This window comes from Rhinatrema bivittatum, chromosome 11 (genome assembly GCF_901001135.1).
Source record: "Rhinatrema bivittatum chromosome 11, aRhiBiv1.1, whole genome shotgun sequence".
NCBI lineage: Eukaryota > Metazoa > Chordata > Amphibia > Gymnophiona > Rhinatrematidae > Rhinatrema > Rhinatrema bivittatum.
In genome coordinates, this window is record NC_042625.1 from 97,827,080 (window position 1) to 97,854,332 (window position 27,253).

Sequence of the window (27,253 nt, forward strand, 5' to 3'; positions counted from 1 at the left end):
TGCACTTAACATAACCGTCTTGCATAGGTTATCAGGGATGCCCATTGTTAATGAAAATGTGAAGGCTGGTGGTCAGGGAGCTGGCCTTGGACTGTGGTTGACTTAGCAGAAGCTTATTTTCTCTGCCCATTACATATCTTGTTTGTATCTTTTGAAAGCTCTCTTCTCCCCCTCAGAAGAGTTGATCACAAAAACAATGTGTTTGAATGTGTGCTGTGCCTGAAAAAGACCTCCAGTCCCATCTGTAAGGGCAGAACTCAAAGCAGGTGGGGTTTTTCGTGAAATGGGTGGAGAGAACTCTAGTCAGCTCTGATTGGCCAACGGGCAGCCCCGTGTGAGCGAGTGGAGCCAGGTGCGGTGTCCTCCCCCGCCCCTGCATGTTAGGGACAGCTCCAGGAGGCAGTGTGCAGCTGAAAGTGAAATCCTTGCTGCCAGCTTTGTGTGTGGCTGCCTTGTGAAGCCAGCAGCCGCCGCCAGTTACTGTATCGGAGGGGGAAACACTCACTTCGCCTCGGTGCCAAGAAACAGAGCCGCTTTTCTGCTCCTTCCCCCTCCCCGGGCTGCAGATCCGCCTTGAAAGCCAAAAAGGCAAAGCAGCAAACTGCGGAGCCCAGAGCAGCCCCTGTCATGCAGGATGGGGCATGCAATGTGGCTGAATTAGGGAGGGGGAGGCGGACATGGAATAAAGACGATATCTGGGAGCTGACTTTCGCTCCAGCAGGAAACGAGAGAGCCTTCTAGAAAAGCACGAGGGACGTCCAAAGCTGCAGAGATGCAAACGTAGCAAAGCTCTGCGAACCCCCCCGAGCAGCAGCGCCTGTCCCGGGAGGATTCCGTCACTGATTAACCCCTGGGGCAAGGGACGGGGAGATGCCCCCGCCTCCAGTAAGGAAACCAAGATTTGTCTTCCCAAATAAACTCAAGTGGATTAATAAGCAATAAAGCCCCCCCCGCCCCCCCTGTCGGGGGAGTGGCAGCTTGCATTTCACATCCTGATTGCACCTCTCTCTCTCTCTGCGGCTGTCACGGTAGAGGACGGTGCCAGCCCTGCGCCCCTCGCCGGCTCCTCTGCCCCCCCACTCCCCCCGCTCGTGCCCGGCGCTTTTCTCTGCTAAGTGAACGTGTGGGAAGTGCCCTGCAAGGGGGGGACCTGCGTGAGCAAAGCCGGGGAAGAGAAGCGCCAGCACCTCCTCGTCTGTGGCTAAGGAAGAGCGCGGCGATTTCCCCGTCTGGAGGAGGAGGAGGAGGAGGCGGCACTGCCCGAGAGGATGAGCAGCAGATAGGAAGGGGATTGATCGGATGGATAAGGAAAGTCCGATTCCCACGGGAGACTTCCCCCGCTCATCCTGAAAGGCTCGGTCCAAGCGAGCGGCTGTGAGTGGGGGAACCTGCTCCCCCCCCCCCCCCCCCGAGCCAGGGGCAGAGTTGGTTCATTCCGGCTGCAGGAGCGCAGCCCTCAATGTGCGTGGCGGCTGCGAGCGCAATCTCTGCCCGCCTCGCCAGCGATCGGATCCGGGCTCGGGGAATCGGACATGCACCCCGCCTCGGGATGCGCGGCTGCGCGGCATCGGGAGGGACGGCGGCCGGCCCTGCAGCTCCTGCTCCTCTGCTGGGGGCTCCTGGCCGCATCGGCGACGGGTAAGTGCCCGGCAGGGACGGCGGCTCCTGGGGGCCGAGGTGAGGGATGGGCCGGGCCGTTCTGGCAGACGCGTCGGAGGCAGCAGCAGCAGCGGCTTCGCAGGCTCCCTGCTGCTCTGTAAATGCAGCGCAAAGCCCTGACCGCTGGCTCTCTGCCGAGGCCAAACCCTTCAGCCCCTCTCAGGCTTGCATTGAAGGTGCCAGAAGGCGATGAAAGGAAACGTTTCGCTGCAGTGCAGCCTTGCCACGGACACTGCCTGCTGCTGCTGCTGCTGCACAGTCCCTAAAATGCCAAAGTTTTACTTGAATGCCCCCCCCCCTCCCCCTCTCAGTACATTTGGTAGTTCCCTGCTTTTCAGTCGTGATGAATGGAAATGTCTCTTGACACCGGAAAGGACCGGGACTGCTTTCAGAATGGGCGCGCAATGGTGTGGTGGTTTATTTGCGCGGCTGCCGCTTCTCATTTTGGGTCTCAGTGCCGGTGGGGCAGGTCCTGCTGGGAGGGGACCCGGCCACTGTTACAAAGCACAGACTCCTGGCACTGCTCCTTCGTCGCTCCCAGAAAAGGGGGGGGGACGACGACTTATTGGATTGGCTTTTGGTTTTTTTGCAGCAAATTTCCTGAGCCCGCGTAGAGAGAGCTCTGCTCGGAGATAGCTGCGGCGGCGGCGTTACAAGGAGAGGATTATGTTTCAGTATTGCTGCTTCCTACCGCTAGGCGAGAAGAGTCTAGCGCTGCAGCGCTGCTTTCCTTCCATCTTATCCCTGACTCCTGACATCGCTCTGCATGTAGCGCTGCCAAGGGCTGCACTTCGCGCCCTACATCGCGCTCCTGACCAGAAAGTACAACCAACTTTCGGAAGGGATTTTAAGGTGGCTCCGCTGGGCACTCGCACGGAGGGCTGAAGCTCAGCCTTGGCACCGTAGAGTGGCACTGAGCCGAGTCACCCGTTGTGTGGCACCGGAGCCACGTCCCAGACTCGGTGGGAAAACCTCGCCCCCTCGGAGCCCACATCCCGAGACGTTTGGGAAATATTTCCAAGGATGGCCTTCGCTTCATTGCCCCATAGCGTCAGGCGTTATACCCGAATGCACTGCAGGGGGGGGCCCTGGCCACATCGGATCTGCATGGGCCAAGTACTGCGATGGGGCTGCAATAGCCGAAGAATAGCACAGTTTGAGCGGTTTTCTGGGGGAATCTGTGGAATTCTACACTAAAAGTGAATTCTATATTTGCCTGTGCCTGAATGAAGCTACTTAGTGTTTCCAAATTGCAGAACAGAGAGATATATAAATATATATACCGTATATATATATATGTGTGTGTGTGTGGCTATTAATAGTTCATGTACTACAGAAACGTTAGATGAGCATTTACTTGGTGTGGTTTTTTGTTTTGGAGGCGGGCTTGTATTTTTCTTATTCTTAGCAACAGTTGTCATAAGTGGGCTGTCTGACAGGGGTGCATTTACACACATTATTTGCAGAGGGTCGGTTTTTTTACGTTTGTTTGCAGAGCATTGTAAAAGTATGAGATGCATTTTTCATGAAATGTTTAGATTTGAAGGGAAGTTGCATGCCAGGCAAATGGAAAGGTATGCAAGTAGGGTAATATATCCATTTTTAAAAGCCATTGTTCCAGCCATTTGCACCTGGTAAAAGGGAGAATGACCCCAGTGCTGCCTGTATAAGCACCTCCTGCCTCCCCTCCCCCAGTGGCAGTGAGGGCAGTGCATTTCTCTTAGACAGGATGCCTGTTCATTTGTAGCTGAGCCTTGTCTGCGGTTTCGGGATTGGAGTCACCTATCCATAGAGCAAATTAATTTACAGGCACGTGTATCATAATGAAGCAATTAATACCTGAAGTCCGGTGGTTCTGTTGTTCTGACTTTTGGGATATGCATTTTTTATTTATTTATTTTTTGCAAAAAGATAAAACCATCCAGAGAAAGAGAGAGGTAATAGTCGGCTGTCTCTTGTAAGAATGTGCTCCAGGGTTCTCCGTCCTCTGGTGTGAGAGAGAAGCAAAGAGAAGATGTGGAGGAAACCCAGGGAAGCACTGGTCAATGGAAATGCTGCTTCTTACAGCAGAAAACCGCGGTTTACTGTAAGCCATGTATTCTTCTCTGAAATTAAGCAGGCTGCCTCCTAGTTAGCTGCTCAGACAAAATGATCCCTTCCAGAGAAGGGGAGCCCAGGTAATATGAATTGAAAACATACCAAGGGACACAGGAGATTCTCACAAATCTGAAAATGTTGGAAAAGTCCAGAAGATATTGTGTCTAAGGTATGCTCTGTGTGCTAAGCAGAAGCAAAGGCAATAGAGAAGGATAAAAACAATCTGAGAAGGGTGGAAGATAAGGGTAGGGTGGGAGATAGGACTCTTGTTCTGCTACCTCATTGCATAACCCAGAGAGAGAGAGTGTGGGTGTGTGTGTGTGGGGGGGGGGGGGGGTGTCTGTGTATGTGTGTGTGGGAGGGAGGGGGTGCTCTGGATTTTGCTGAGATATTTTATGATACTGTGACTCACGTGATTAATAGGGAAAACAATGAATGTCACGGTTGCACTTGAAGATGTGACAGACCAGCCATCTCGCACCATGGCAATACTGTGCTCACTAGCAGATGTAAGACACTGCTGCCATTACTGAAGGCATAAGAAGTTAAGGCTATAACATGCTGTCCATGTATGACAGAGATGATCACAAAGTGTCCTGTTTAAACTGCTGCTGCACTTATTCTGCTCCTGGTGGAGGGGAAGCTACCTAGAAAGCTGGCATGCGTGGTCCCTTTGGCATTGATCGTTCCTTTGGTTGGTGTGGACCCGCAGGATGCCAGTACTGCTGCTCAGATGCAGATGGCCTCTCAACGTGGGCACCCCATGTGGATTCTAGCTTTTTTATTTCCAGGATTGTGCAGGTGCAGATTTATCCATCTTCAGTTCCTGGATTTCTCAGAAAAACCCATTGCTTAAAGGAGCAAAGGAACTTAGAATTATTGTTTTAACTTTTCTGTTCGGCTGAGATGCATGGAGTAGAGGTGCAGATGTTCAATTGATTTTATTTGTTTTTGGGGGTTTGTTTTTCGCTTCAACTTGTATGTATCATTGGCAATGTAATTACTGATGTAGCAATAATTTGAATACTAGATGGTATTGAATCTGTGATCACATGTCCTGAGTATCATTGCTTTCCCTAGTTGGATGAGTAGAGTAAGAAGATGTGAATCTACCCACACAGATTGAGTCTACTCAGACTTGTAGAAATAATTAAGAAGACCAGATTTTGATCTTTAGTGATCAGTTTGAAACCTTTATAGGGCTGGAGCTCACCTAGCTTAAGCCTAGGATGTAGAACAGTTTGTTATCCCTAGGATGTATTATCTCCATACCCACTAAAGTGCTTATCACCTGATGCTCACAACGCAATCTGTTCTGTTCTCAAGGCTTCCTGTGTTTATAGCTCACATGGCCTCATGATGGCATATCCATAGATACCTGTGATATGAGAGCCTTCCAATCTTTACATGATTTAATGCAAAAGAAAAAAACAATAGCCAAATGTGCCAGAAGTTGCTAAGAACAAGATGATCCCTTTACACTCTTTTTAGGGACCAAGGGACACTTAGCAGGTTTCACAGTGCTTTAATGGGCACTAGTATATAAGTGTGGAAGTATCAGGCAATGCATAGGTAATGATAGGACATATTGCTGGCATTTATACAGCTAAAGAAACACAAATCAGACTTAGGGCTATGTAAATAAGGGAGGGACAAGCCAGGTCAGACTGACTTTGCAACCAGTTTCAGATATACATTTACAACTATCGCTGATTTTGATCTCATGCTTTTTGAATTGGACTTCTAAATTATGTGAGTTAGCTTATCAAAATCCAAGCCATCTTTGCTCGGTTCCTACTTGCATGATTTTTTTTTTTTAACCCACATTTACATGACTAGGACAAGATGCTCATTTGGTACCACCCTGCTTCAAACTCTGTTGTTTAAAGTCATTGGCTGTGTGGGAAAGCAGCTCTCTGTCCACCACCTAGGCTCAGCTGAACTGGCTTGCATCAGAAATACAGATTTTTTTTTTTTTTGTTTGGAAGAAAAACAACCGATCTTGAATCAGAAATAATGCAAGCCAGCACAACAACATGAATTCTGCCCCAGGACAACATAAGCTCTCTTCACTACAGCTAAATCTAGTCTTCTGTTTTGGAAGCCACAGGTGAGGTGGATGTTAAGAACATAAGAAAATGCCATGCTGGGTCAGACCAAGGGTCCATCAAGCCCAGCATCCTGCTTCCAACAGTGGCCAATCCAGGCCACAAGAACCTGGCAAGTGCCCAAACACTAAGTCTATTCCATGTAACCATTGCTAATGGCAGTGGCTATTCTCTAAGTGAACTCAAAAGCAGGTAATGGACTTCTCCTCCAAGAACTTATCCAATCCTTTTTTAAACACAGCTATACTAACTGCACGAACCACATTCTCTGGCAACAAATTCCAGAGTTTAATTGTGCGTTGAGTAAAAAAGAACTTTCTCCGATTAGTTTTAAATGTTGTTTTCCATTGGCATGGAAATGAATATTATTTATCAGGCCTGAGCCGCCCTCCACAGAAGTACACAGTAAACTGACTCCTCCCCCCCCCCCCCCCCCCCACTGGATATACATCTGAAGCTGTACATTGAGCCTTTACAAATGGCATTAAAAGGCAGGTGACGCTGGTGTTCAGGTGAAGAGGTTGAAAGAGCTGCCAGGTGGCATGGGAAAGTGGGATCATGGAGCTCAGTATTAGAAGATTAGCACGAGAAATGATGCTTAGCTCCCAAGGAGCCCAGTGGGCAGTTCCTTGCTCATCTGACGTTCTGTCTGCTTCTGCCCGATTACCTACTGTACAGAAGAACCGTTCTTCGTCAGGCATTCAGGAGGTCTGCTGGGCTGTGGCTAAAGAAGCCTTTTCTATGCAACGCCGCCTCGCTGTGTTTCGACAGGCAGATGCTTCGTAGGAGGCCTTTAAATAATGGAAACCTTGTGTGATCCAATCTTCCAGAGACGACATGGATCTGTAAATTCTTATTGAACGTGATTTCACTCATTTAAAAGAAGATCATCCGTGTGCCCAGAATAAATACATTTCAAGTGATGCCTCATCTTGCCAAAATCCCCAGACCAAGAAGTAGGGACTTACAAGTCCTAAGTGTTTTTTTTAGTTCACTTTTTCTCCCTGTGTCTCTGGGACTCGGCTGGAAATAATAAGACATTTGTCTTACGCTGGTTTTGATGGTCAAGAAGAGGGAAAAAACCCCACATGTGGCCTGTCAGATAAAGTTATGGTGGCATTTTATTGTGAGGATGAGTACAGATTAAAACTGATAGCCAAAAATGCTAGCTTTGTTTTCCAAAGAGAGTTAGCTGATACATCCCGGCGCTTGCTGGACGGGTTAGCATCAGCTGCACTTTTTTTCCATGTTGTAGACTTGTAGATTTGACCTGGAAATCAGTAATCCATTTCAAGAAAAACAATTTGAAGGCCTGATCCCCATATGGAAAGGGGAATTTTGTCAAAGATAGTTACAGACTGAGTAATAAAAATACCTAAGTATTTTTTTGGGGAGGACACTGATACTGGATGAGTGCTCAGCACTGTTTTTTGCCACCAGAAAGACATCGTCAGTCTTAGCTATCAGATATGATGATTCATTTATAAAAGGCACTGACTGGTGCAAATGTACAACTGGGACTGTTTTTTCCATGGTAAACTTACTCTTTTTTTTTTTTTTTTTATCTATTTGCTAATGACCCTCGGTCAAAAGAGATGAATATTGCATCTATATAAACATGTCTCAGAAGCTGATTGGGAGCAGATGCCTGTTAGTGCTGGTGCACCAGATTCAAGAAGATAATTTTGATGCCAGAAATGAGCGTGCACCGTACTAATTCCTAGTGCGAATTAATTTTTTAAAATTAATTTTGCTTTTGTGAACACATAAGGGGTTTGCTTTTGTTTCACAAACTGAAATGCAGACAGGCAGTGAAATTATCTTATTTACATAAGAGCCTGGAGTTAATGCTGTTGCCTGTATTGTACTTTTGGCTTATTAAACTTTCCTTCCCTTAAGGACATCAGAGGCAAGGAGCAAGCAAAAGCATTTAGTGATCTTCTGATAGACGTTTATAAAATTAGAAGTCTGTGGAACAAGTAACATCTTTAAAGATTAGTTCCTTCACTATAACTATCTTATGTTAAGACAGTTTTAGTGTATTGTAATTTTAGTGCTGCGTTCGGCTGGCCGTGGTTCATCCCACGATCGGCCACCCTCGCCTCTCTTCTGCTCGCAGCACTGCCTCCGACCCTGAAGACGCGGCCACCCGCCACGAAGGCCCGACACGCAGAACTAGGGCCGCTGCTCAGTGGAGCGACGCGTCCCTAGGCACGTACATGCGTGACGCATCATCATTTAAAGGGCCGGTGGCGGGAGAAACCACCGCAGTGCCCACTGAGGATATCACAGGCCTGCTCATTCCTGCTATGGACACCTCAGCAGTGGGTCCTGCTCTTTGAGCTACAGGTTGCCACGTTCGTGCTGATTCCTGTCCTGCTTGTGTTGCTGCTACCTGTTCCTGCTTCCTTGCTCTTCCTGCGTCTTGCTTGGTGGTCCCTGTCCAACTGTTCTTCCCAGCCTTCCTTCCTCTGGATTGACTCTCCGGCTTTGAACCTTGGCTCGCCTCCTGATTTCGTCTTCGTTTGGATTCTTGGCTGATCTCGGACCTCCTCTCGACCTTGCTGACTTCCGCCTGCCCTGACCCCGGTCTGAACGGATTGTCTTCTCCTTACTGGTCTTCGTCCTGTACATCGGACTCTTCATCACCCAGAGGCCCCCGCCTAAGTCCAGCTGGCCCTGGCACCCAAGAGCTCAACCTGTGGGGAACGTGGGCTGGTAGTGGTGAAGCTCTAGTTGGGCCTCTGCACTGACCAGCTCTGCTTGGTGATGGAGAGGATCTGCAGGGTTCCCTCCCCATGGGTAGCACTAACCTTACCTCAGCCAAAGGATCCACAATTGCAACATTTAGTTTTTTTTATTTAGTTTTTTATTTTTAATTCTTTGATTTGTATTTTATGCTGTAACCTATTGATGTTTGTTATTGTATTGTACAGACACTGCCTTGGTTCTTGATTGGAAGATAATGTATTTGATAATTTAATTGTAACCTCATCCCAGTGTGCTTGTCCTGCTTGGGTGGGGCCATAAAATAATTTGTAAACTCTTTGTGGCAGGGACCCTAGCTAACTCTTCTCTGCGCCTCTTTCCCCGTTCCCCAGGGTGTGGATTCTTTTGGGTTGGGGGGGAAAGGTTTACTTTCAGGGCCCAGTGCAAGGGTGACTTCCTCCTAACTGAAATATCCCTGGGAGAAGACTAATCTCTTCTTCGCTGCTTGCTAGGTGCCAAAAACCACACAGGATGAAGTGGGTTAGTGTCCAAAATAAAACTTTACTGTTCAGAAGTTAGGTGCATAATGGCACAGGAACTCTGACGTCAGCACTGCAGGCTTGCTTTCTTTGCTTACAGGCTTTAACCTCTATCTGTGCAGGAATCTTTCAAACGGGCAAGGGATCCATCCACCCTAGCTCCAGTGGGCAGGGAATCCCTAAGATGGTTGGGAAACCCCCTGCCAGAGGGGTTCATCCACAGAGAGTAAATCCTCTCTCTCTCTCCCCGGGGTCTGAAGACGCTGGATGGGTGTCCTTCAGACTATAGATAGTCTCCTACTCACAGTGAGTAGGTCTTCAGGATCTTTTTCCTGTTTGGGTGGGATCTGGTGTCCTAACAGCAGCTTGGACTGTTCCTCCGCTCCAGACAGGAAGGAGGGCAAAAGTCTTACGGCCGGGCGCTTAACCAAAACTCTTCAAAAACAATACTAAGACCAGAGTTGTTCCTCGCAGGGGGTCCCCACCTTGGTGGGCAGCTCATCCGTATCCCTAGGTGTCCCAAACACAGGATTCCCCGTTTCCTGAGCCCAAGAAAGGCCCAGGTGTCCAGCAAGGCTCCTACCATGTAAAAGGCCAAAATATTCCCAGGACAGCCAGTCTGCACCTTGGGAGAAGAGCACAGCATAGACGCCCTCGACCCGTCCCGAATGATGGAGCCCAGATCCCCAGGTAGGCCAAAAATCTCCAGCCTTCCTCTAGAAGTGCAGTTTATCCTGCCCTCCCTGTAGAAAGCTGCTCTCTAAGCTCACAGCAGGGGCTGCGCTGTGGGCATCCATTTCACTAGCTGCACTAATGGCATATCCCTGGGATTACTGGCAACCGAAAATGGCTCGCGGTTACATAATTATCAAATTAAATCAACTGAATGAAGAGCTGTTATTTAACCTTTCAAATAGTTCTAAAACTAGGGGACTCTCCATGAGATTAGCAGATTTAAAACAAATCTGAGAAATTATTTTTTCACTCAGCAAACTGTTGAATTTGTTGCCAGAGGATGTGGTCGATGCATCTTGCACAGCTGATTTAAAAAACAGGTTTGGATAAGTTATTGGAAGAAAAGGCCATAAACCATTATTCTCCTAGGTGGTGCTCACACATGGGTGGCATCATCCGATGGAGCCCCAACACGGAAAACGTTTGTCAAAGTTTCTAGAAGCTCTGACTGGGACACTGAGCATGCCCAGCAAGTCACTATCTACACGTCCACACGAGGTCCCCCTTCAGTTTCTTTTTTTCTGCAAAGTAAATGCCTCGCAGTTCTGGAGCTCTGCTCTTTGTTTTTCTCCAAAAAGTGATCCCAGTCATTTTTCGACTCTTTCCCTGCACCGGGTCGCTCTTCCCCGGTCGGTGCTGTCCAGCGGCATGGTAGGTGCACTTTTTGCCCTTCTTTATGGTCGATTTCCGGCGTGTCGCTCCTCAGTGGCCGCCAGCCATCAACTGCTCGCCGGCTGCTTTTTGTGGCGTCTGGTTTTTGACGGTGCTCCCAGTGCACGTGGACCATGTCTATTACTGATCTGCATGAGGTCTGTATCCTCTGCCTGGGGCCGTCACACGATGTCCGCAGGTGCCATCTGTGTGATCAGATGACCCCCAAGGGCCATCGTGCACAGCTGGATAAGATGGAAAAGCTTTTTGGATCCACTCCAGCGTCAGGTGCGTCACCTCCTAGAGGCTGAGGGGAACCATTGGATACTCCATCCCTGTCGTCTTGCGATAGGTCGTCTCCGATGTCGTCGCATTCCAAGGCGTCGGGATATTCAGCTTTCTCAGCGCTGGAGAAAGCCCGGACCGACCACTGCCACAAACACTGTCAGCAGTAGCCGTCGTGTTATAATTAGTGAGGTTTGGGTGGACCCTTGGACACTGTGGCAGCTGACCACGCCCATGGGAGGGAAGTCCCGTGAGGGGCCACAGGTCAGGCTCAGCTCTTGGACACACAAACACAGATTTATCTTTATTTAGACAGTTTGAGAAGTCACCAGAGGTGGCAGTAGTGAGTAGAAGATGTAGCCTGGATGGACCAGTATTCCCCAGGGCGCTGGAATAGCGGTTCCTCCAGTAGCAGTGCTGTAGTGGAGAGAACTGAGAAAGTGAGTACAATAGAACACTCACAGAGTCCCAAATATGGAGAAGCCCCGAGATAGGGAGAGCTGGCCCTCGAGGAGCGAGTACCAGATCCCTGAGAGCAGGGAGACTTGTTGGCAAAGTACTCACACAGCGGTTCCACGTAGGAGATGGCACTGGCGCTGGAACGGAGGCAGGGCCTCGAGGAGCGAGTACCTGGTTCCAGGGAGACAGCTCTGAGGAGTAGATGATAGTAGTACTCACTGATGGTGTCTGTAGCAAATTCTTCCAAGTAGAAGAGGAGATAGATGCAGGCAGCGGGTCAGGGAACATGGGCCCTCGAGGAGCGAGTATTGGTTACCTGATAGCACCTGAAAGAAGCAAAAGAGGCCCCCGAGGAGCGGGTACTCCGTTAGCAGAAAGAGTCCAATGGAAGTTGGAAGGCAGAGTAGCTGGGTACGGAGAGCGATTCCTATCCGTAAGAATTCCCCTTGCTAACTCAATGGCTAGCAATAAAGTGTAGGCTTAAATATCCAGGCAGCTTGATGTCATCACAGGGGGACGTCCCTGAGGAACGCGCCAATGAGGAAATAAGAATGAGGGCCACGCGGTGCACGCACCCTAAGGTACCTGTAGAACATGGCGGGAGGCAGCGCCCAAGCCGGTCCTGGGACGCTGGAGAGGATGGCAGGCGGGCGCTGCGGCAGCCAGGCGTCCGTGAAGAGCAGGAGGAGCTGCAGAAAAGGATATGTAAGCGGAGTGAAGCTGTCGGGAAGTGACGGTCGCAACACGTCGATGCACTGTCCCAGAACCGAAGCAGCATCGGCGGTCACCGTGCTGCCTCTGAAGCGACCATGTAGGGAAGAGGCATTGGCCTCTATCAGACCTGGGAGTTGATACCTCCTCCTTCTTCCGTTCTCACTTCACCGGACTTTCAGGAGGAGTTGATCCGCAGGGTTCAGATTGCAGTGCTCCAAGCCCTGTGGGGTATTGAACCGCCACTATTTCCCATGCCGGTGCCGGAGCCTGCGCCGTCTCTTTTGGTGCCCCTGCTAGAGCATCTGGACATCCTTCTAGGCGTCCTGACACAGCCAGTGCTGGGAGGATCATCGGTTCCTCATGGCCTCCAATGCCCCCCTCCAGAGCGATACCCATTATTGGATCCTCTGAGGAGGAAGACGTACTGCGGCTGTCAGTGTCTACGTGACCACTGGGCCCGTGGCCGGATTTTCCCGGTCCTATTCTTGGGCCATCGGGGAGTTCAGTGCCTTTGGTGCCTATAATACCCTTGGGGCTGTCGATGCCCCCAGTGCCTTTGATGACCTCAATGCCCAAACCGAGAGGCCTGGGCAGGGACCATCCTTGCCAGCCCACAGGGGACCTTAGCGAGGAAGAGGCCCCATATGACCTCTGGGAGAACAATACCTTGGAGTCTTCTTCATAGGACTCCAAAGATATTCTTTCAGAGCCTTCTCCTCCAGATGAGAGGCATAGATCTCCCCTGGAGGATCTTTATTTTGTAGACTTTGTCTGGGCCATGGCTGAAGCCATTCCATTCCAGCTCCTCATGGAAGAGGACACCCATCACAAAATGCTGGAGGTCCTCCAGTTTGTAGATGCTCCAAAGGAAATAGTAGCTGTCCCAGTCCATGATATTTTTAAGAAACTTTTCAGGATCTAGGAACACCCATGTACATCCCTCTGGTTAATTGAAAGGCAGATGCCATCTACCTGGTCCAACAGGCTTTGGGTTTTGAGAGTTGCCATCTCCCACACCAATTGGTTGTGGTGGAGTCCGCCCTTAAAAAGGCCAAGTGCTCTCACACCCACACCTCTGCCCCTCCAGGGAGAGAGCATGGGGCCTTGGATGCCCTGGGTAGGAAGTTGTTTCAGGGTGCTATGCCCATTGCCCATATCACCTCGAACCAACTATATATGACCCAGTATAACTGGAACCTGTGGAAGCAGGTCCAGGAGCTGACAGAGTGCCTGCCTCAACAGCAGCAAGATGCGTTCTCAGCAGTAGTTCAGCAGGGTCTGGAGGCAGGGAAAACACAAGGTGAGATCCACCTACAATGTTTGAGACAGCAGCGAGGGTGGCTGCCTCTGCTATCGGTGCCTGCAGGATGGCCTGGTTCCGTGCCTTGGACCTTCAGCGGGAGGTCCAAGAAAAGTTGGCAGATCTACCCTGTATGGGTGAGAATCTCTTCAGGGATAAGGTCAAGGACGTAGTGGCTCAATTGAAGGATCACCATGAGACCCTGCAACATCTGTCAGCTAGTGTTTCCGACCTGCCATTCTCAGTCGGGAAATCCTCAAGACAAAGCTTGAGGAAATCATTCTATTGCAAGAGGAAATACTATCCTCCTGCCTCATAGGTTCACATGCCCCACGCTGGTTCCAGAGGTCACTCCCATCAGCAGCGGACCCCCAGGCCTCAGCCAGTCCCCCAGCAGAGTCCTGCCATGGGGTTTTTACTGGGAGCGAGGGAGCATGAACCAGATTTCCCAACCCTCGGCATCCTGCCCCCCGATCGGAAGCAGGCTATGTCACTTTGCGCACTTCTGGCCCCACGTGGGTTCTCATGATCGTTCACCAAGGATACCAGCTAAATTTCAGGAACATTCCTGCGGACTCTCCCCCAAGTCCATCATGAGCTTCGTCTGCTCCTCAGGAAATATTTCTAATAGAGCTCTCCGCCCTTTTAACAGCCGGAGCGGTGGAACCCGTCCCCCTCCACCAGCGGGCAGGGGGTTCTACTCTCAGTACTTCCTGATACCAAAGAGAACTGATACCAAAGAGAACCCTATGCCCTATCCTTGACCTGAGAGTCTTGGGCAAATTCCTTCAAAGAGAAAGGTTCAAGATGGTCTCTCTGGGCACCCTGATCCCGCTCCTTAGAAAAGGAGACTGGCTCTGTTCCCTTGACCTGAAAGATGCCTGCGCCCACATTGTGATCTTCCCGGGTCACAGGAAGTATTTTCGCTTTGTGGTGGGAAAGGATCATGTTCAGTATCGAGTGTTGCTATTCGGCCTTGCATCAGCCCCCTGGGTCTTCACCAAGTGCCTGGCAGTGGTAGGGGCACATCTCCGACATCAGGGAGTGCACATGTTCCCCTACTTGGACAACTGGCTGGTCAAAAGTGCAACTTAGCAGGGGGCACTGCGCTCCTTATGTCTGACCATCCAGATGTTGCAGTCTCTGGGGTTTGTCATCAGTTACCCCAAGTCCCACCTCAGCCTGTCGCCACACCTGGGTTTCATCGGGGCCAGGCTGGACATGGTTCAAGCCAGGGATTTTCTGCCCTGCGATTGAGCCCTTACCCTCTCATCCAAGGAGACAAACTTGGTCCGCAGCCATCAACAGGTTTCTGCTCATCTGATGCTTTGTCTTTTGGGCTACATGGCTGCTTCTGTCCATGTCACCCCCTTAGCCCGCAGGGCACAATGGACCTTGTGGTCACAGTGGCAGCAGGCATCCCAGGACTTCAGGGTGTGTGTCCACGACATGCCACCTCTTCGACTTTCTCTGTCCTGGTGGAAGGATCTGTCCAACTTGCAGCAGGGGGTCCCTTTTCAGGCTTCCCCACCTCAGGTGGTGCTTACCACCGATGCCTCCCCCCCCCGGGTTGGGGGGCATATATGGACGACCTCCATACGCAGTTTCAATGGCTGGCTCAGGAAGCTCTATGTCAGATCAACTTCCTGAAGCTTCAAGCAATTTGCTACGCCCTTTGGGCATTTCAAGACTATTAGTCTCACAAGGCAGTCCTGTTTCGGATAGACAATCAGGTAGCAATGTGGTACATCAACAAATAGGCAGGCACTGGGTCCTTCTCTGTCAAGAAACAGTGTAGATTTGATCCTGGGCTCTGTTGCAGGGCATGCTCCTGAGAGCGATGTACCTGGCCAGAATGGAGAATGTGATAGCGGGCCATCTGAGTCAAGCGTTCCGCCCACAGTGTGTTCCAGTGGTCACTGGATCCAGCAGTGGCGGCCCAGATCTTCCACTGGTGGGGAACTCTGGAGGTGGATCTCTTTGTCTCCTCCTACAACTGGGAGGATATCCTAAATTATGGGATACCTCACCAAGTTTTACTATTATGACTTTCTAACTGTACAACAATTTGTGAGTGCAAACGTTTCTTGTATTTATATTGTTCCTTTAATATTTCATTATTATTACGTTAAATTGTATCTATAATATTTATTTATTACTATGTTAAATTGGCATTCGGTTCTATTGTTCAATGTAAAGCCCCTTTCTCTTTTTTGGGCATTTTATCGTTTTATGTAAACCGGAGTGATGTGTAGTTCTTACAAGAACTTCGGTATATAAAAATTAAAAATAAAATAAAAATAAAATAAAAATACAACTGCAAAGTGAGAACATTTTGCTCCCTGTTCAGGACAGACAGTCTTCCAGCCTTGGACACCTTTGTCCGACATTGGGGCATGGGTCTCCTGTACACGTATCCTCCTCTTCCTCTGGTCATGAAGACTCTCTTGACGCTCCAGCAGGACCAGGGGACCAAGATTCTTGTGGCCGCTTATTGGCCCAGACAGATATGGTTCTCACTCCTTCGGGACCTGTCAGAGAACCCATCCATCTGGGGACCTCTCCCAATCTGATCGCACAGGATCTGGGCAGACTGCACCATCCAAACCTCTGGGCATTAGCCTTGATGGCCTGGATGTTGAGCGCCTAGTCCTGCAGCCCCTGGATCTCTCAGATGTTGGTAGCTTCCAGGAAGCCTTCCACCAGGAAGTCTTATCGATTTAAGTGAAGGAGGTTCTCCATCTGGTGCGAGGGTCATGGCTTGGATCCTTTTGTCTGCCACACTCCGAAACTGCTTGACTATCTGTGGCACCTCTCGGAGGCTGGGTTAAAGACCATCTTGGTCAGCGTGCACCTGAGTGCCATCAGCGCTTACTATCATGGAGTCAGTGATTCGCCCATTTCTATGCAACCCATTGTGGGGCAGTTTCTGTGGGGCTTGCTTCAGCTGAAGCCCCCCCTTCGGCCTCATGTTGTGTCCTGGGACCTCAACATAGTATTGCCGCAGCTCATGTGTGACCCTTAAGACTCTTTGCACTCCTGCAATCTGAGGCTCCTGACCTGGAAGATTCTCTTCCTGGTGGCAGTCACTTTGGCACGCAGGGTTAGTGAGCTTCAGGTGTTGGTTACATATCCACTCTTCACAAAATTCTTTGAAGATATTCAGGTGGTGACTAATTTTCATCTTAATCAGTCCATCATTCTGCCCACCATTTTTCCGAGGTCCCATTCTCACCAGGGAGAATGGACTCTGCATAGTTTGGATTGCAAGAGGGCCTTAGCTTTGTATCTTGGACGCACAGCAGGACACAGGCAGTCCTCACAACTCTTTACATTCTTTGCCAGGAACAGGCTGGGCGTTGAGGTGGGCAAGCAAACTCTGACCAACTGGCTGGCAGATTGTATCTCCTTCTGCTATGCACAAGTGGGCTGCAGTTTGGGGGCCGCGTAAAAGCTCACTCTGTGAGAGCCATGGCAGCATCGGTTGCCCACTTGCGAGTGGTTCCCAATGCCAAAATCTGTAAGGCCGCAATGTGGATTTTCCTACATACGTTCGCTGCCCATTACTGCTTGGACAGGGATGGTCGACATGACAGTAGCTTTACTCTGTTTTCTCCTAGGACAAGCAGGATGGTAGTCCTCACAGATGGGTGAACAGCAAGCGACAACGATGACCAACAGGCACTGAACCAGGTGCCAATGGGTACAAAAATAACTGCGGTGCTGTTGGTAACACAGGGAGATAGCATGAACCCAAGCAGTTATTTTTGTACCCATTGGCACCTGGTTCAGTGCCTGTTGGTCATGGTTGTGACAGGGAGCAGCCTGTAGCTTGCTGTTCACCCATCTGTGAGGACTACCATCCTGCTTGTCCTAGGAGAAAACAGAGTTGCTTACCTGTAAAAGGTGTTCTCCTAAAACAGCAGGATGGTAGTCCTCAGGAAACTCACCCGCCACCCCGCAGAGTTGGGTTCTCCTACAGTTTGTTTTATTTTCTCGCTGGTGAATTCTATGTTAAGAGACTGAAAGGGGACCCCGTGTGGACCATGGATAATGACACGCTGGGCATGCTCAATGTGCTAGTCAAAGTTCTAGAAACTTTGACAAAAGTTTTCCATGCCGGGCTCCATCTGATGTTACCGATCTGTGAGGACTACCATCCTGGTGTCCTAGGAGAACACCTGTTACAGGTAAGCATCTCTGCTTTAGCCAGATATACTTCAAGAAAGCAAGGAATTATTGGGTATTTGTGACCCAGACTGGCCACTGTCAGAGACAGGGTGCTGGGCTCAGTGGACCTTTGGTCTGATTTAGCACGACACATCCTTATGTTCTTAAGTGTTATTCATGCTTCCTGATATCAGGTGTCATCAAGACATTGACACATTTTGCATATGTGTTTGGGCAGAGGGGCTAGGTTGTTTAATTTATGTACTAAAGTCTCCATGAATTTATAACCAATTGCTCTCTTAAATAATAATTCAGAATAAAATGTCTGCAGAGAAAAGGAAAGCAGGTAATGCAATGTCACACATTCTCCTGGAGTTGGTTTTTACAGAAATTACAATCAATAACTTATGTTGGAAGGTAGCTCGCCGACCACTTCTCACCGGTTGCTTTAAAGGTCATGGAATGCAGGGACGGGTCATCTTGAGGGATTTGGCGTAGCGTGACAGAGCGTGTCGCTGGCTGTCGGGGATTTCAGTCACGATCATGTCTTCCTGTAGATCATTTGGTGGTGTGTGTAAAATGTGTTAATGATCATAGTGCATGCAGCCACGCACATCATAAAAGCATCCTCATGATTTTGCACAGAGCTGCATGGCTGCGGCACACAAGCTGGGCAGGGTGGCAGGAGCTTGCATTGCCCCTGCCCAGCCCCTGTACCTGTTCTGTGGATAAATGGGGGACTCCAGTTTCCAGTACTGTCAATATGGCACCTTTCACAACACTAAAGCTCACCTTTTCCTGTATGGAATCCAAATGCCTGGACAGTGCGACAGTCGGTGACCTGCATTTATCCTTTAACTTCCAGCAGGAGACCATCGCACACATCCCAGTGGGAGAAAATAATTTTATTTCTGATTTCAAATAAGGGCAATTTCAAAAAGCGACCGAATATAATGGAAGAAACTGATTTTATTCTCATGGTAATACATCATGACCTCAGATTCTGAAAGGTTTACTTTTTGATTGAAAACTTATTATTACATTCTCTTTTATAGATTAGGAATAGTATTAGTGGGGGAAAAAAGAGAAACCCCCCTTTACTTCCCTCTCAGAGCATTCCCTGTTAATGTTATATTAGATAGCACCATTAGCAGGTCTGGCTTTGCTCAGAAACAATGCCCACAACATGTCTGTGTCTTACAGGATGCGGGTCTGTCAGAAGGCTGATTAGAATACTAGTTTAGGGGGATTAATTGGATCAGTACATTGGCACGAAGATAAAGAACTTTGATCATCAGGTCTGCTCTCTGGGGAATTATATTAGTTTGATGACTATTTGATGGCTTCAGTCAGATGAGGTTGTGGTCTTTGTCAGTTACAAAACTCTTCATTAGGTGCTCGCTGGCAGAGAGTCGACATTTTAGTGCATCCATGGCTTTGTGGTTCATGAGCAGGGCTCGGCTTGCAATGCAGTGACCCATTCTTTTGTAGTAGCTCTGAAGGCAGAGGAGTTTCAGCTCTTAGTGCTGTCAAACTAGAGAAGAAAAAGTAATCAAAGGAGTTCAGTTCCTGATGATAAGAAACACTTTGCTTTCTTTTCAATCACATTCATTCATATAAAATCCATAGTTCTGTTTTTTTTAAGAGTTGAAGACTTTTATATAGTACACTTGTTATCCATTGAAACAAAACGATGTCAACCCAAAGCCATGCGACTCGGGTTGTATTTTTAATGCTTGTTTTATACACACACCCTTTAAAATCTGTTAGCATCCTGAAGTCTGGTGTAACTCCCTTTCTGATTAAATAAAAGACAAGGTCCATATTCAGCTGCTTTGCGGCTTTGCAGCTCACCTGGATAAACATATCCAGGTAACTTATCCTGTATATTCAGTGGTTCAGCCTCACCACTGAATGTATCTGGCAATCCTATAGTTAACAGCATAAGATTATCCAGGTAACTTATCCTGTATATTCAGTGATTCAGCCTCACCACTGAATGTATCTGGCAATCCTATAGTTAACAGCATAAGATTATCCAGGTAACTTTAGGACAGGTCTACAGGATGACCAGACAGCTAAATATCAGTCAGCCAGATAGCTTATCTTGCTAACTCAGCTCCTCGAGGTTATGTCCTCACAATGTCCCTAACTTATCCTCCCAAAGTTTAGCCAGATAAAAAATTATCTGGCTAGAATTTAGCCGCATAAATACCCAAATATTATTTTAGCCAGATAACATCTGAGTTATTCTCACACTGAGGATGGATCTCCAAGAGGTTATGCCCAGAAGGGAAGGGTTAGGTCAGCCTTTTTAAAATCAGTACCAATTTTATCCCCACTCAAAGATGGTTCCATGCATCCATCACACTTTCTGTGAATAAATATCTCCACACATTGCTCCCGAGTCTCCTCCACAGCAAAGTATGAAAGTCCCAGTGACACACATTACTGACCCTGGTCTTGCTGTTCATCATATTACTAATGATGGTGTGACCCTGACTTCTATGGTAAGGTTTTCTGAGATTTTCATCATTGCAATGCATTGTCGTCTTATCTTATTATGTGTGGACTTGCCAAAGTAAACATAGAAAAATGGTCACCAGGTTTTAGTGCCTGACTTGTCCAAGACAGCCACACTGGGTCAGACCAAGGGACCATCAAGCCCAGCATCCTGTTTCCAACAGTGGCCAATCCAGGTCACAAGAACCTGGCAAGAATTCAAATAGTAGATAGATGAGATGCTGCTAATGCCCAGGGATAAGCAGTGCATTTCCTCAAGTCTGTCTGGTTAATAACAGTTTATGGACTTCTCATCTATGAACTGGTCCAAACCTTTCTTTAAAACCAGCTATGCCTCCTTCTCTAACCACATCTTCAAGCAATGAATTCCAGAGCTTAATTGTACATTGGGTGAAAAAGAATTTTCTCTGATACGTTTTAAATGTGCTACTTGCTAACTTCAAGTTTTTAATCTGCTGGTTATTAATTTCGTGGAGTGTCCCCTTGTTTTAGTATTATTTGAAAGGGTAAATAACCATGCCATTCATGATCTTATACATTTCTATTATGTCCCTTCTCAGCTGTCTCTTTTCTAAGCTGAAGAGCTCTAGCCTGCTTCACTCTCCTCATAGGAGAGATGTTTCATTCCCTTTATCATTTTTATTGCCCTCCTCTGCACCCTTTCATAAGATGGGATGACCAGAACTGCACATAATACTTAAGGTACGGTCGCAACATAGCGCAATACAGGGGCAATATGATATTTTCCATTTTATTCTCTGTTCCTTTTTGGATAATTTCTAATGTTCTGTTTGCTTTTTTTGCACTGAACAGAAGATTTCTATTGCTTCACGTTCACTATTTCTCTGGCAATTCAGAGTCTGAACTACATTATCTGGTTTTCTACAGTGTGACAGAGTATAGCCTGAAAAAAATACTAGTGCTATACAAAAAAGCACTATTTTATTCAAACACACAAAGAGCAAGGAGGAATGGGCTGGAAATCCCTCACTGAGAGTCCTTGTGACCTTGGCAATTAGCTGCATATCCTATTGCCTCAGGTACCCAACTAGATGGTAAGCCTTTTGAGGAATGGGAGTGACAAAATTGTTGTAAAGCACTTTCAGTTAAAATTGAAAGGTGGTCTAGAAATACAAAATGTTCTTGATAGGGTTGAGGACCCAGCTAGGCTGGGGGAGCCCCGCGGGAACAGTCCAGGACTCTGGGGCAGACTGCACTAGGGGATTTTCGGCCTATACCAGCCACCTTCCCCGCAGGTTGAGCCCTTGGGTTCGGGTGGCCTAACTCTGAGGCTGGACTGGAAGGGAATGAACTCAGGGGAAGCCGAACAGGCCTGGGGATGCAGGAGACAGAAGTCAGGCAGGACTGAAGAGGCAGGCTGCAGGCTGTTGTTGGACGGGACTGGAGACAGAAGCCAGAGCAGACTTTGGATGCAGGCTGCAGGGCTGGAGGCCGATGTCTGGGGCTCAGTCAGGAGCCAAGGTCAGGGATGAAACAGTGGAACAAAACAAAGGTTACTAATGTGGGCAGGCTTGAGACAGGAGGCTCGGGAACCAGGGAGCTTGAGACAGGAGGCTCGGGAACCAGGGAGCTTGAGACAGGAGGCCAGGGAACCAGGGAGCTTGAGACAGGAGGCTCGGGAACCAGGGAGCTTGAGATAGGAGGCCAGGGAGCAAGGCTTGAGACAGGAGGCCTGAGAACCAGGGAGCTTGAGATAGGAGGCCAGGGAGCAAGGCTTGAGACAGGAGGCCTGAGAACCAGGGAGCTTGAGATAGGAGGCCAGGGAGCAAGGCTTGAGACAGGAGGCTCGGGAACCAGGGAGCTTGAGATAGGAGGCCAGGGAGCAAGGCTTGAGACAGGAGGCCTGGGAACCAGGGAGCTTGAGATAGGAGGCCAGGGAGCAAGGCTTGAGACAGGAGGCTCGGGAACCAGGGAGCACGGCTTGAGACAGGAGGCTCGGGAACCAGGGAGCTTGAGACAGGAGGCTTAGGGAGCCAGGGAGCAAGGCTTGAGACAGGAGGCTTAGGGAGCCAGGGAGCACGGCTTGAGACAGGAAGGCTTAGGGAAGCCACAAGGCAGAAGGCAACGGAGAGTCACAAGGAATACAGAGACGAGGGGCCAAACAAGGAACCAAGGAGACTCAATAACAAGGTCCTGAGTGTAGATGGAGGCAAAGCTAAATAGGAGGGATTTGCCGAGTCATGAGGTCACTGAGAGCAAAGCTGGAAAAAGGATAGGAGCAGCTCCCGGAAGGCCTCTGGTAGTTGGGAGGCTGCTTGACAAGCAGAATTATAACAGTTATTAAATGTTAGCCACAGCTTGCTTGGGATACAGCCAGCATGGGTTTATCCAAGGGAAGTCTTGCATCACAAATCTACATTTTTTTGAAGGGGTGAATAAATAAACTGTCATGGATGTGAGCTCTTGGGCTGTGGCATGCTGGATGCAACTTAGTAGGCGAACCCACTAGGCCTTCAGCAACTGGCAGACAGCTGGAGCTTACCTGTACCAACCCCATTCCCCACAGGTTGCGCCCTTGGGTTCTGGGGGTCAGCAGAGCTTGGGTGAGTTTCCCTAAATGAGTGGTCATAGAGAGTCCAGGTATGAGCAGTGGTCAGGACTGGTTGCAAGAAGACAGGATCCAGATACAAGCCGTGGTCGGCTCTGGCAGTGAGCAGGGGGAAGCCAGGGTCCACAGCAGGGAAGAGAGCGGTCAACATATATACCAGAGGTCAGCTCCAAGAATGAGGCCAAGACAGACAGAACAAGGCAGGACGGACACTGAGGACTAAGACAAGGCAGGACAGACAGAGCAAGAGAACAGAGAGGTGGGAAAGGGCAGGGGAAGGCAGGACCACGAGCCACGCAGGGAGAGCTGGTGCTGAGGCATTTTGAGGGGAGCGCACCTGGACATTAAGTACCCAGCCACGCTGAGGTCACCACCTGGCACTGCCATCGTTTTCTTGCTGCAGGGCCTTTACGTTGGGCTCAGCAGCGCATGTGTGCACCTAAGGCTGGTGTGCAAGCACAGTGGGGGACATCATGGTGACGTCCCTGCCGCTGAAGAACTTGCGGCATTCTGAGATGAGTCGGTCGGTCACAGGGCTGACCCATGAAGGAGTTAATAAACCTGTGGATAAAGGTGAACCGATAGATGTAGTGTACTTGGATTTTCAGAAGGCGTTTGACAAAGTTCCTCATGAGAGGCTTCTAGGAAAACTAAAAAGTCATGGGATAGGAGGCGATGTCCTTTTGTGGATTACAAACTGGTTAAAAGACAGGAAACAGAGAGTAGGATTAAATGGGCAATTTTCTCAGTGGAAAAGGGTAAACAGTGGAGTGCCTCAGGGATCTGTACTTGGACCGGTGCTTTTAATATATTTATAAATGATCTGGAAAGGAATACGACGAGTGAGGTTATCAAATTTGCAGATACAAAATTATTCAAAGTAGTTAAATCACAAGCAGATTGTGATACATTACAGGAAGACCTTGTGAGACTGGAAGATTGGGCATCCAAATGGCAGATGAAATTTAATGTGGACAAGTGCAAGGTGATGCATTGAGGGAAAAATAACCCATGCTATAATTACACGATGTTAGGTTCCATATTAGGAGCTACCACCCAGGAAAACGATCTAGGCATCATAATGGATAATACTTTAAAATTGTTGGCTCAGTGTGCTGCAGCAGTCAAAAAAGCAAACAGAATGTTAGGAATTATTAGGAAGGGAATGGTTAATAAAACGGAAAATGTCATAATGCCTCTGTATTGCTCCATGGTGAGACCGCACCTTGAATATTGTGTACAATTCTGGTCGCCGCATCTCAAAAAAGATATAATTGTGATGGAGAAGGCACAGAGAAGGGCAACCAAAATGATAAAGGGGATGGAACAGCTCCTCTATGAGGAAAGGCTAAAGAGGTTAGGGCTGTTCAGTTTGGAGAAGAAACGAATGAAGGGGGATGTGCTAGAAGTCTACAAAATCATGGACAAGTTAATGTAAATCGGTTATTTACTCTCTCAGATAACAGAAGGACTAAGGGGCACTCCATGAAGTTAGCAAGTAGCACATTTAAAACAATTCAGAGAAAATTCTTTTTCACTCAGCGCATAGCTAAGCTCTGGAATTCATTGCCAGAGGATGTGGTTAGTGCAGTTAGTATAGCTGGGTTCAAAAAAGGTTTGAACAAGTTTCTGGAGGAGAAGTCCATTACCTGCTATTAATCAAGTTGACTTAGGGAATAGCTATTACTGGCTTCAGTAGCATGGGATCGATTTAATTATTGCACACTTGCCAGGTATTTGTATCCTGGATTGGCCACTGTTGGACAGAACATAAGCAAGGTATAAACGGCAAAAACTTATAACAAACCAGTAATGCCAAGAAACATTGCTACTACGGGTATCAGCCAGCTGGGAAAGCAGTGTAAGACCTCTCTAATAGGAGGTATCCCAGTCTTCTCAATCATCCACTCACAAGTTAAATAGTCTTAGAGCAGAAACACTTTTTTAAATGCATTTTTGCTGCAAATAAAAATAATTGCAAAGCAGTGTCACAATCAATTAAAATCACCCAGACCCATAAATTTACAGAAACACAAGTAGGCTCCAATTTGATTAATTTTTAAAGGATTTACAAGTATAAATGCAGCATTGCTTGCTTAAAGAGCATGTAGGTATGAATGTCCTATGGACAATGCTGTAGCAATTTTCAGAAGCCCACTTACTCATGGAAAATGCACTTTCACATGTAAAACCCAGTTAAGTAAGTGGGTGAACTCGTTTGAAAGTTACCCCCTTATTTATTAAATTCGTTTGCTATAACAACTAAATAACAATGATTTTTCATTAGTTTATTTGTGCGATTTCAAAAGGGGAGGGACAGAAAATGATATAAGAAATAGCGATGTTTTAAAGTAACAGCACAGCCCAATACCACAAATACCCAGAATAAGAGTTACAGAGGATGGACCACTTGGTTGTCTTCTGTTCCCGAAGGCTGGCGAGGGAGGATGACCTGGTACTGATGAACAAGGTGTGCTGGGTCATTTAAAAGTAGGAAGTGAGAGCAAAACTTGCATCCATATTCTGAGTCCCTGGGCCTAAATCTGGATGAACTAAAGGTGGTTGCAAAATGCCAAACTTTTCTTGCAGCTTATCTTTTTCAGGGATCAGCACTGTACGCCTTTACGTGTCAGTAAATCATTTCCCGCATCCCGTGTCCTGTAAGTAATGCTAAGGCACTGCAGCCTTCTTTGATCCTTTTTTTTTTTTTTTAACATTTTCTGTGTATTTCATACCACACACGTATGAGTACATTAGAGTTTTCTGGAGCCAATCTACCCTAAGCCAGGGTTTGAGTTCATGTCTGTCACCTGAGCTAAGGGGGACGCAATGCTTAGCCCTGGACTCTGCCATACTGGGGCCACAGCCCACAACGGTGGATGCCTCAGGAACCCTCAAAGTCATCAGATTTCACTTTTTCCCCTCTGGAAGAATGTGCTCAGCACCTATCTTGTGTACCTTTCACTCCCTGGTTCTTTCACACACACTCACACAGGATAGTTTTGCTGATGAGTAACAGTGAGAGAGGACACTGAATGCAGGAAAACAAACATTTCTTTTTATTTTTTTCCATGTCCCTGAAAGTACGCCCTCTGTATATTTGTGCATTTTTATTCCGATCACTCCCGTCTTCCTGCCTCATGCATTCAGTCCTGTACATATTGGATTATTTATTTATGGTCTGCGTGGGTCTCGGGCTGCCTTGAGCAGTTCTCTTTCTGTTTAAAGCGTTACACACCTTCTTAATGTGGATAGGGACACGAGCAGATACAATTGAATTTCTGCACTTCGGTTAGCTATTGAATTTTGTATCTGAGTAAATCCACAGCAACCAAGAGGCTGAATGTGGAAGGATAACTCTGCTGCTTGTGAGGCTGAACTAACTACAGACAGGGTAATACATCATTGTCACAGCCCAGGATAATGGAGTCATCGCTTGCAGAAAACGCTTTTTAAAAGACAAGAGGGAGAAGGACACTGACCACATTGCAGTTTGCGGTTTTGCCATCGGTTGTTGCCTGGTTCTAGATGTAGCGGAGTTCTCCATCTCCCTGCTGTTGGAAGGCATTGCTTCAGTTCATCACCCCTGCTGCACACTCTTTCTCACTCGCCCAGGAAGTCAGACAGACGCCACCACTGCAGGAATCAGCCGTGCTGCTAGGGCTACCAACCAGCTTCATTGCAGCCCTGCATTCTCTCCATTGCATGCATGGCCTTGTAGTCTGCTATTTTTGTTTTAGGAAAATCAGAACCACTATTCTTGGCATGCAGTGGGATAAAGCCAGAACTGGATCTAATTGCCCTGAAAAAATGGAGCCCATTGGTGTCCCTATGATGAAAGGCTGAAGAGGTTAGGGCTGTTCAGCTTGGAGAAGAGACGGCTGAGGGGGGATATGATAGAGGTCTTTAAGATCATGAGAGGTCTAGAACGGGTAAATGTGAATCGATTATTTACACTTTCGAATAATAGAAGGACTAGGGGGCATTCCATGAAGTTAGCAAGTAGCACATTTAAGACTAATTGGAGAAAATTCTTTTTCACTCAACGCACAATAAAGCTCTGGAATTTGTTGCCAGAGGATGTGGTTAGTGCAGTTAGTGTAGCTGGGTTCAAAAAAAGTTTGGATAAGTTCTTGGAGGAGAAGTCCATTAATGGCTATTAATCAAGTTTCCTTAGGGAATAGCCACTGCTATTAATTGCATCAGTAGCATGGGATCTACTTAGTGTTTGGGTAATTGCCAGGTTCTTGTGGCCTGGTTTGGCCTCTGTTGGATACAGGATGCTGGGCTTGATGGACCCTTGGTTTGACCCAGCAGGGCAATTTCTTATGTTCTTAGCTGTGATACCTGTTATTAGACCCAAATAAGAATTCTTCGGAGAGGAGGTGGTGCCTGAGGTCTTAAGGACACATCCTATGTCCTTCAGACCTGTGTGGCTCTGTACCTGCGAGCAGATTATTTTTTGCTGGGAGAACAGCAAGAATAGAATTGAAAATCCAGTATGGAGTTGGTTTAAGCAGTAACAATTTTGATCTGCAGTATAAGTGAGAATTAAGCTCATTAGATTCCTGCACTTTGCACTGCAAATTAAGTTCATTTCACTTCATATGAAGAGGAGCCTGTTCTATGTTATTGGTAAATTACCACTGGGATTAGCATGGGCATCTGAGCAGGAGGAATAGACAACCTGGAAAGTCCTAACTTGCCTCCAAACTCAGGGTGGCAGAGGAAGAGC

General features: G+C 47.9%; 1 protein-coding gene across 5 annotated transcripts in view; it reads left to right on the plus strand.

The window, feature by feature from the left end:
• Positions 1–342: 342 nt before the first annotated feature.
• The window catches only part of CSMD2 (CUB and Sushi multiple domains 2), a 653,904-nt gene continuing 626,993 nt past the window's right edge, over positions 343–27,253 (plus strand). For 2 of the 5 annotated variants that reach the window (XM_029572106.1, XM_029572107.1), the window contains exon 1: positions 535–1,638. In XM_029572106.1, coding sequence (XP_029427966.1) covers positions 1,533–1,638 — 106 coding nt within the window. In that variant the 5' untranslated portion in view covers positions 535–1,532. Of the gene's footprint in view, positions 1,639–27,253 lie in introns of all 5 variants that reach the window. The other 3 variants (XM_029572110.1, XM_029572104.1, XM_029572108.1) reach the window with 3 other exon arrangements.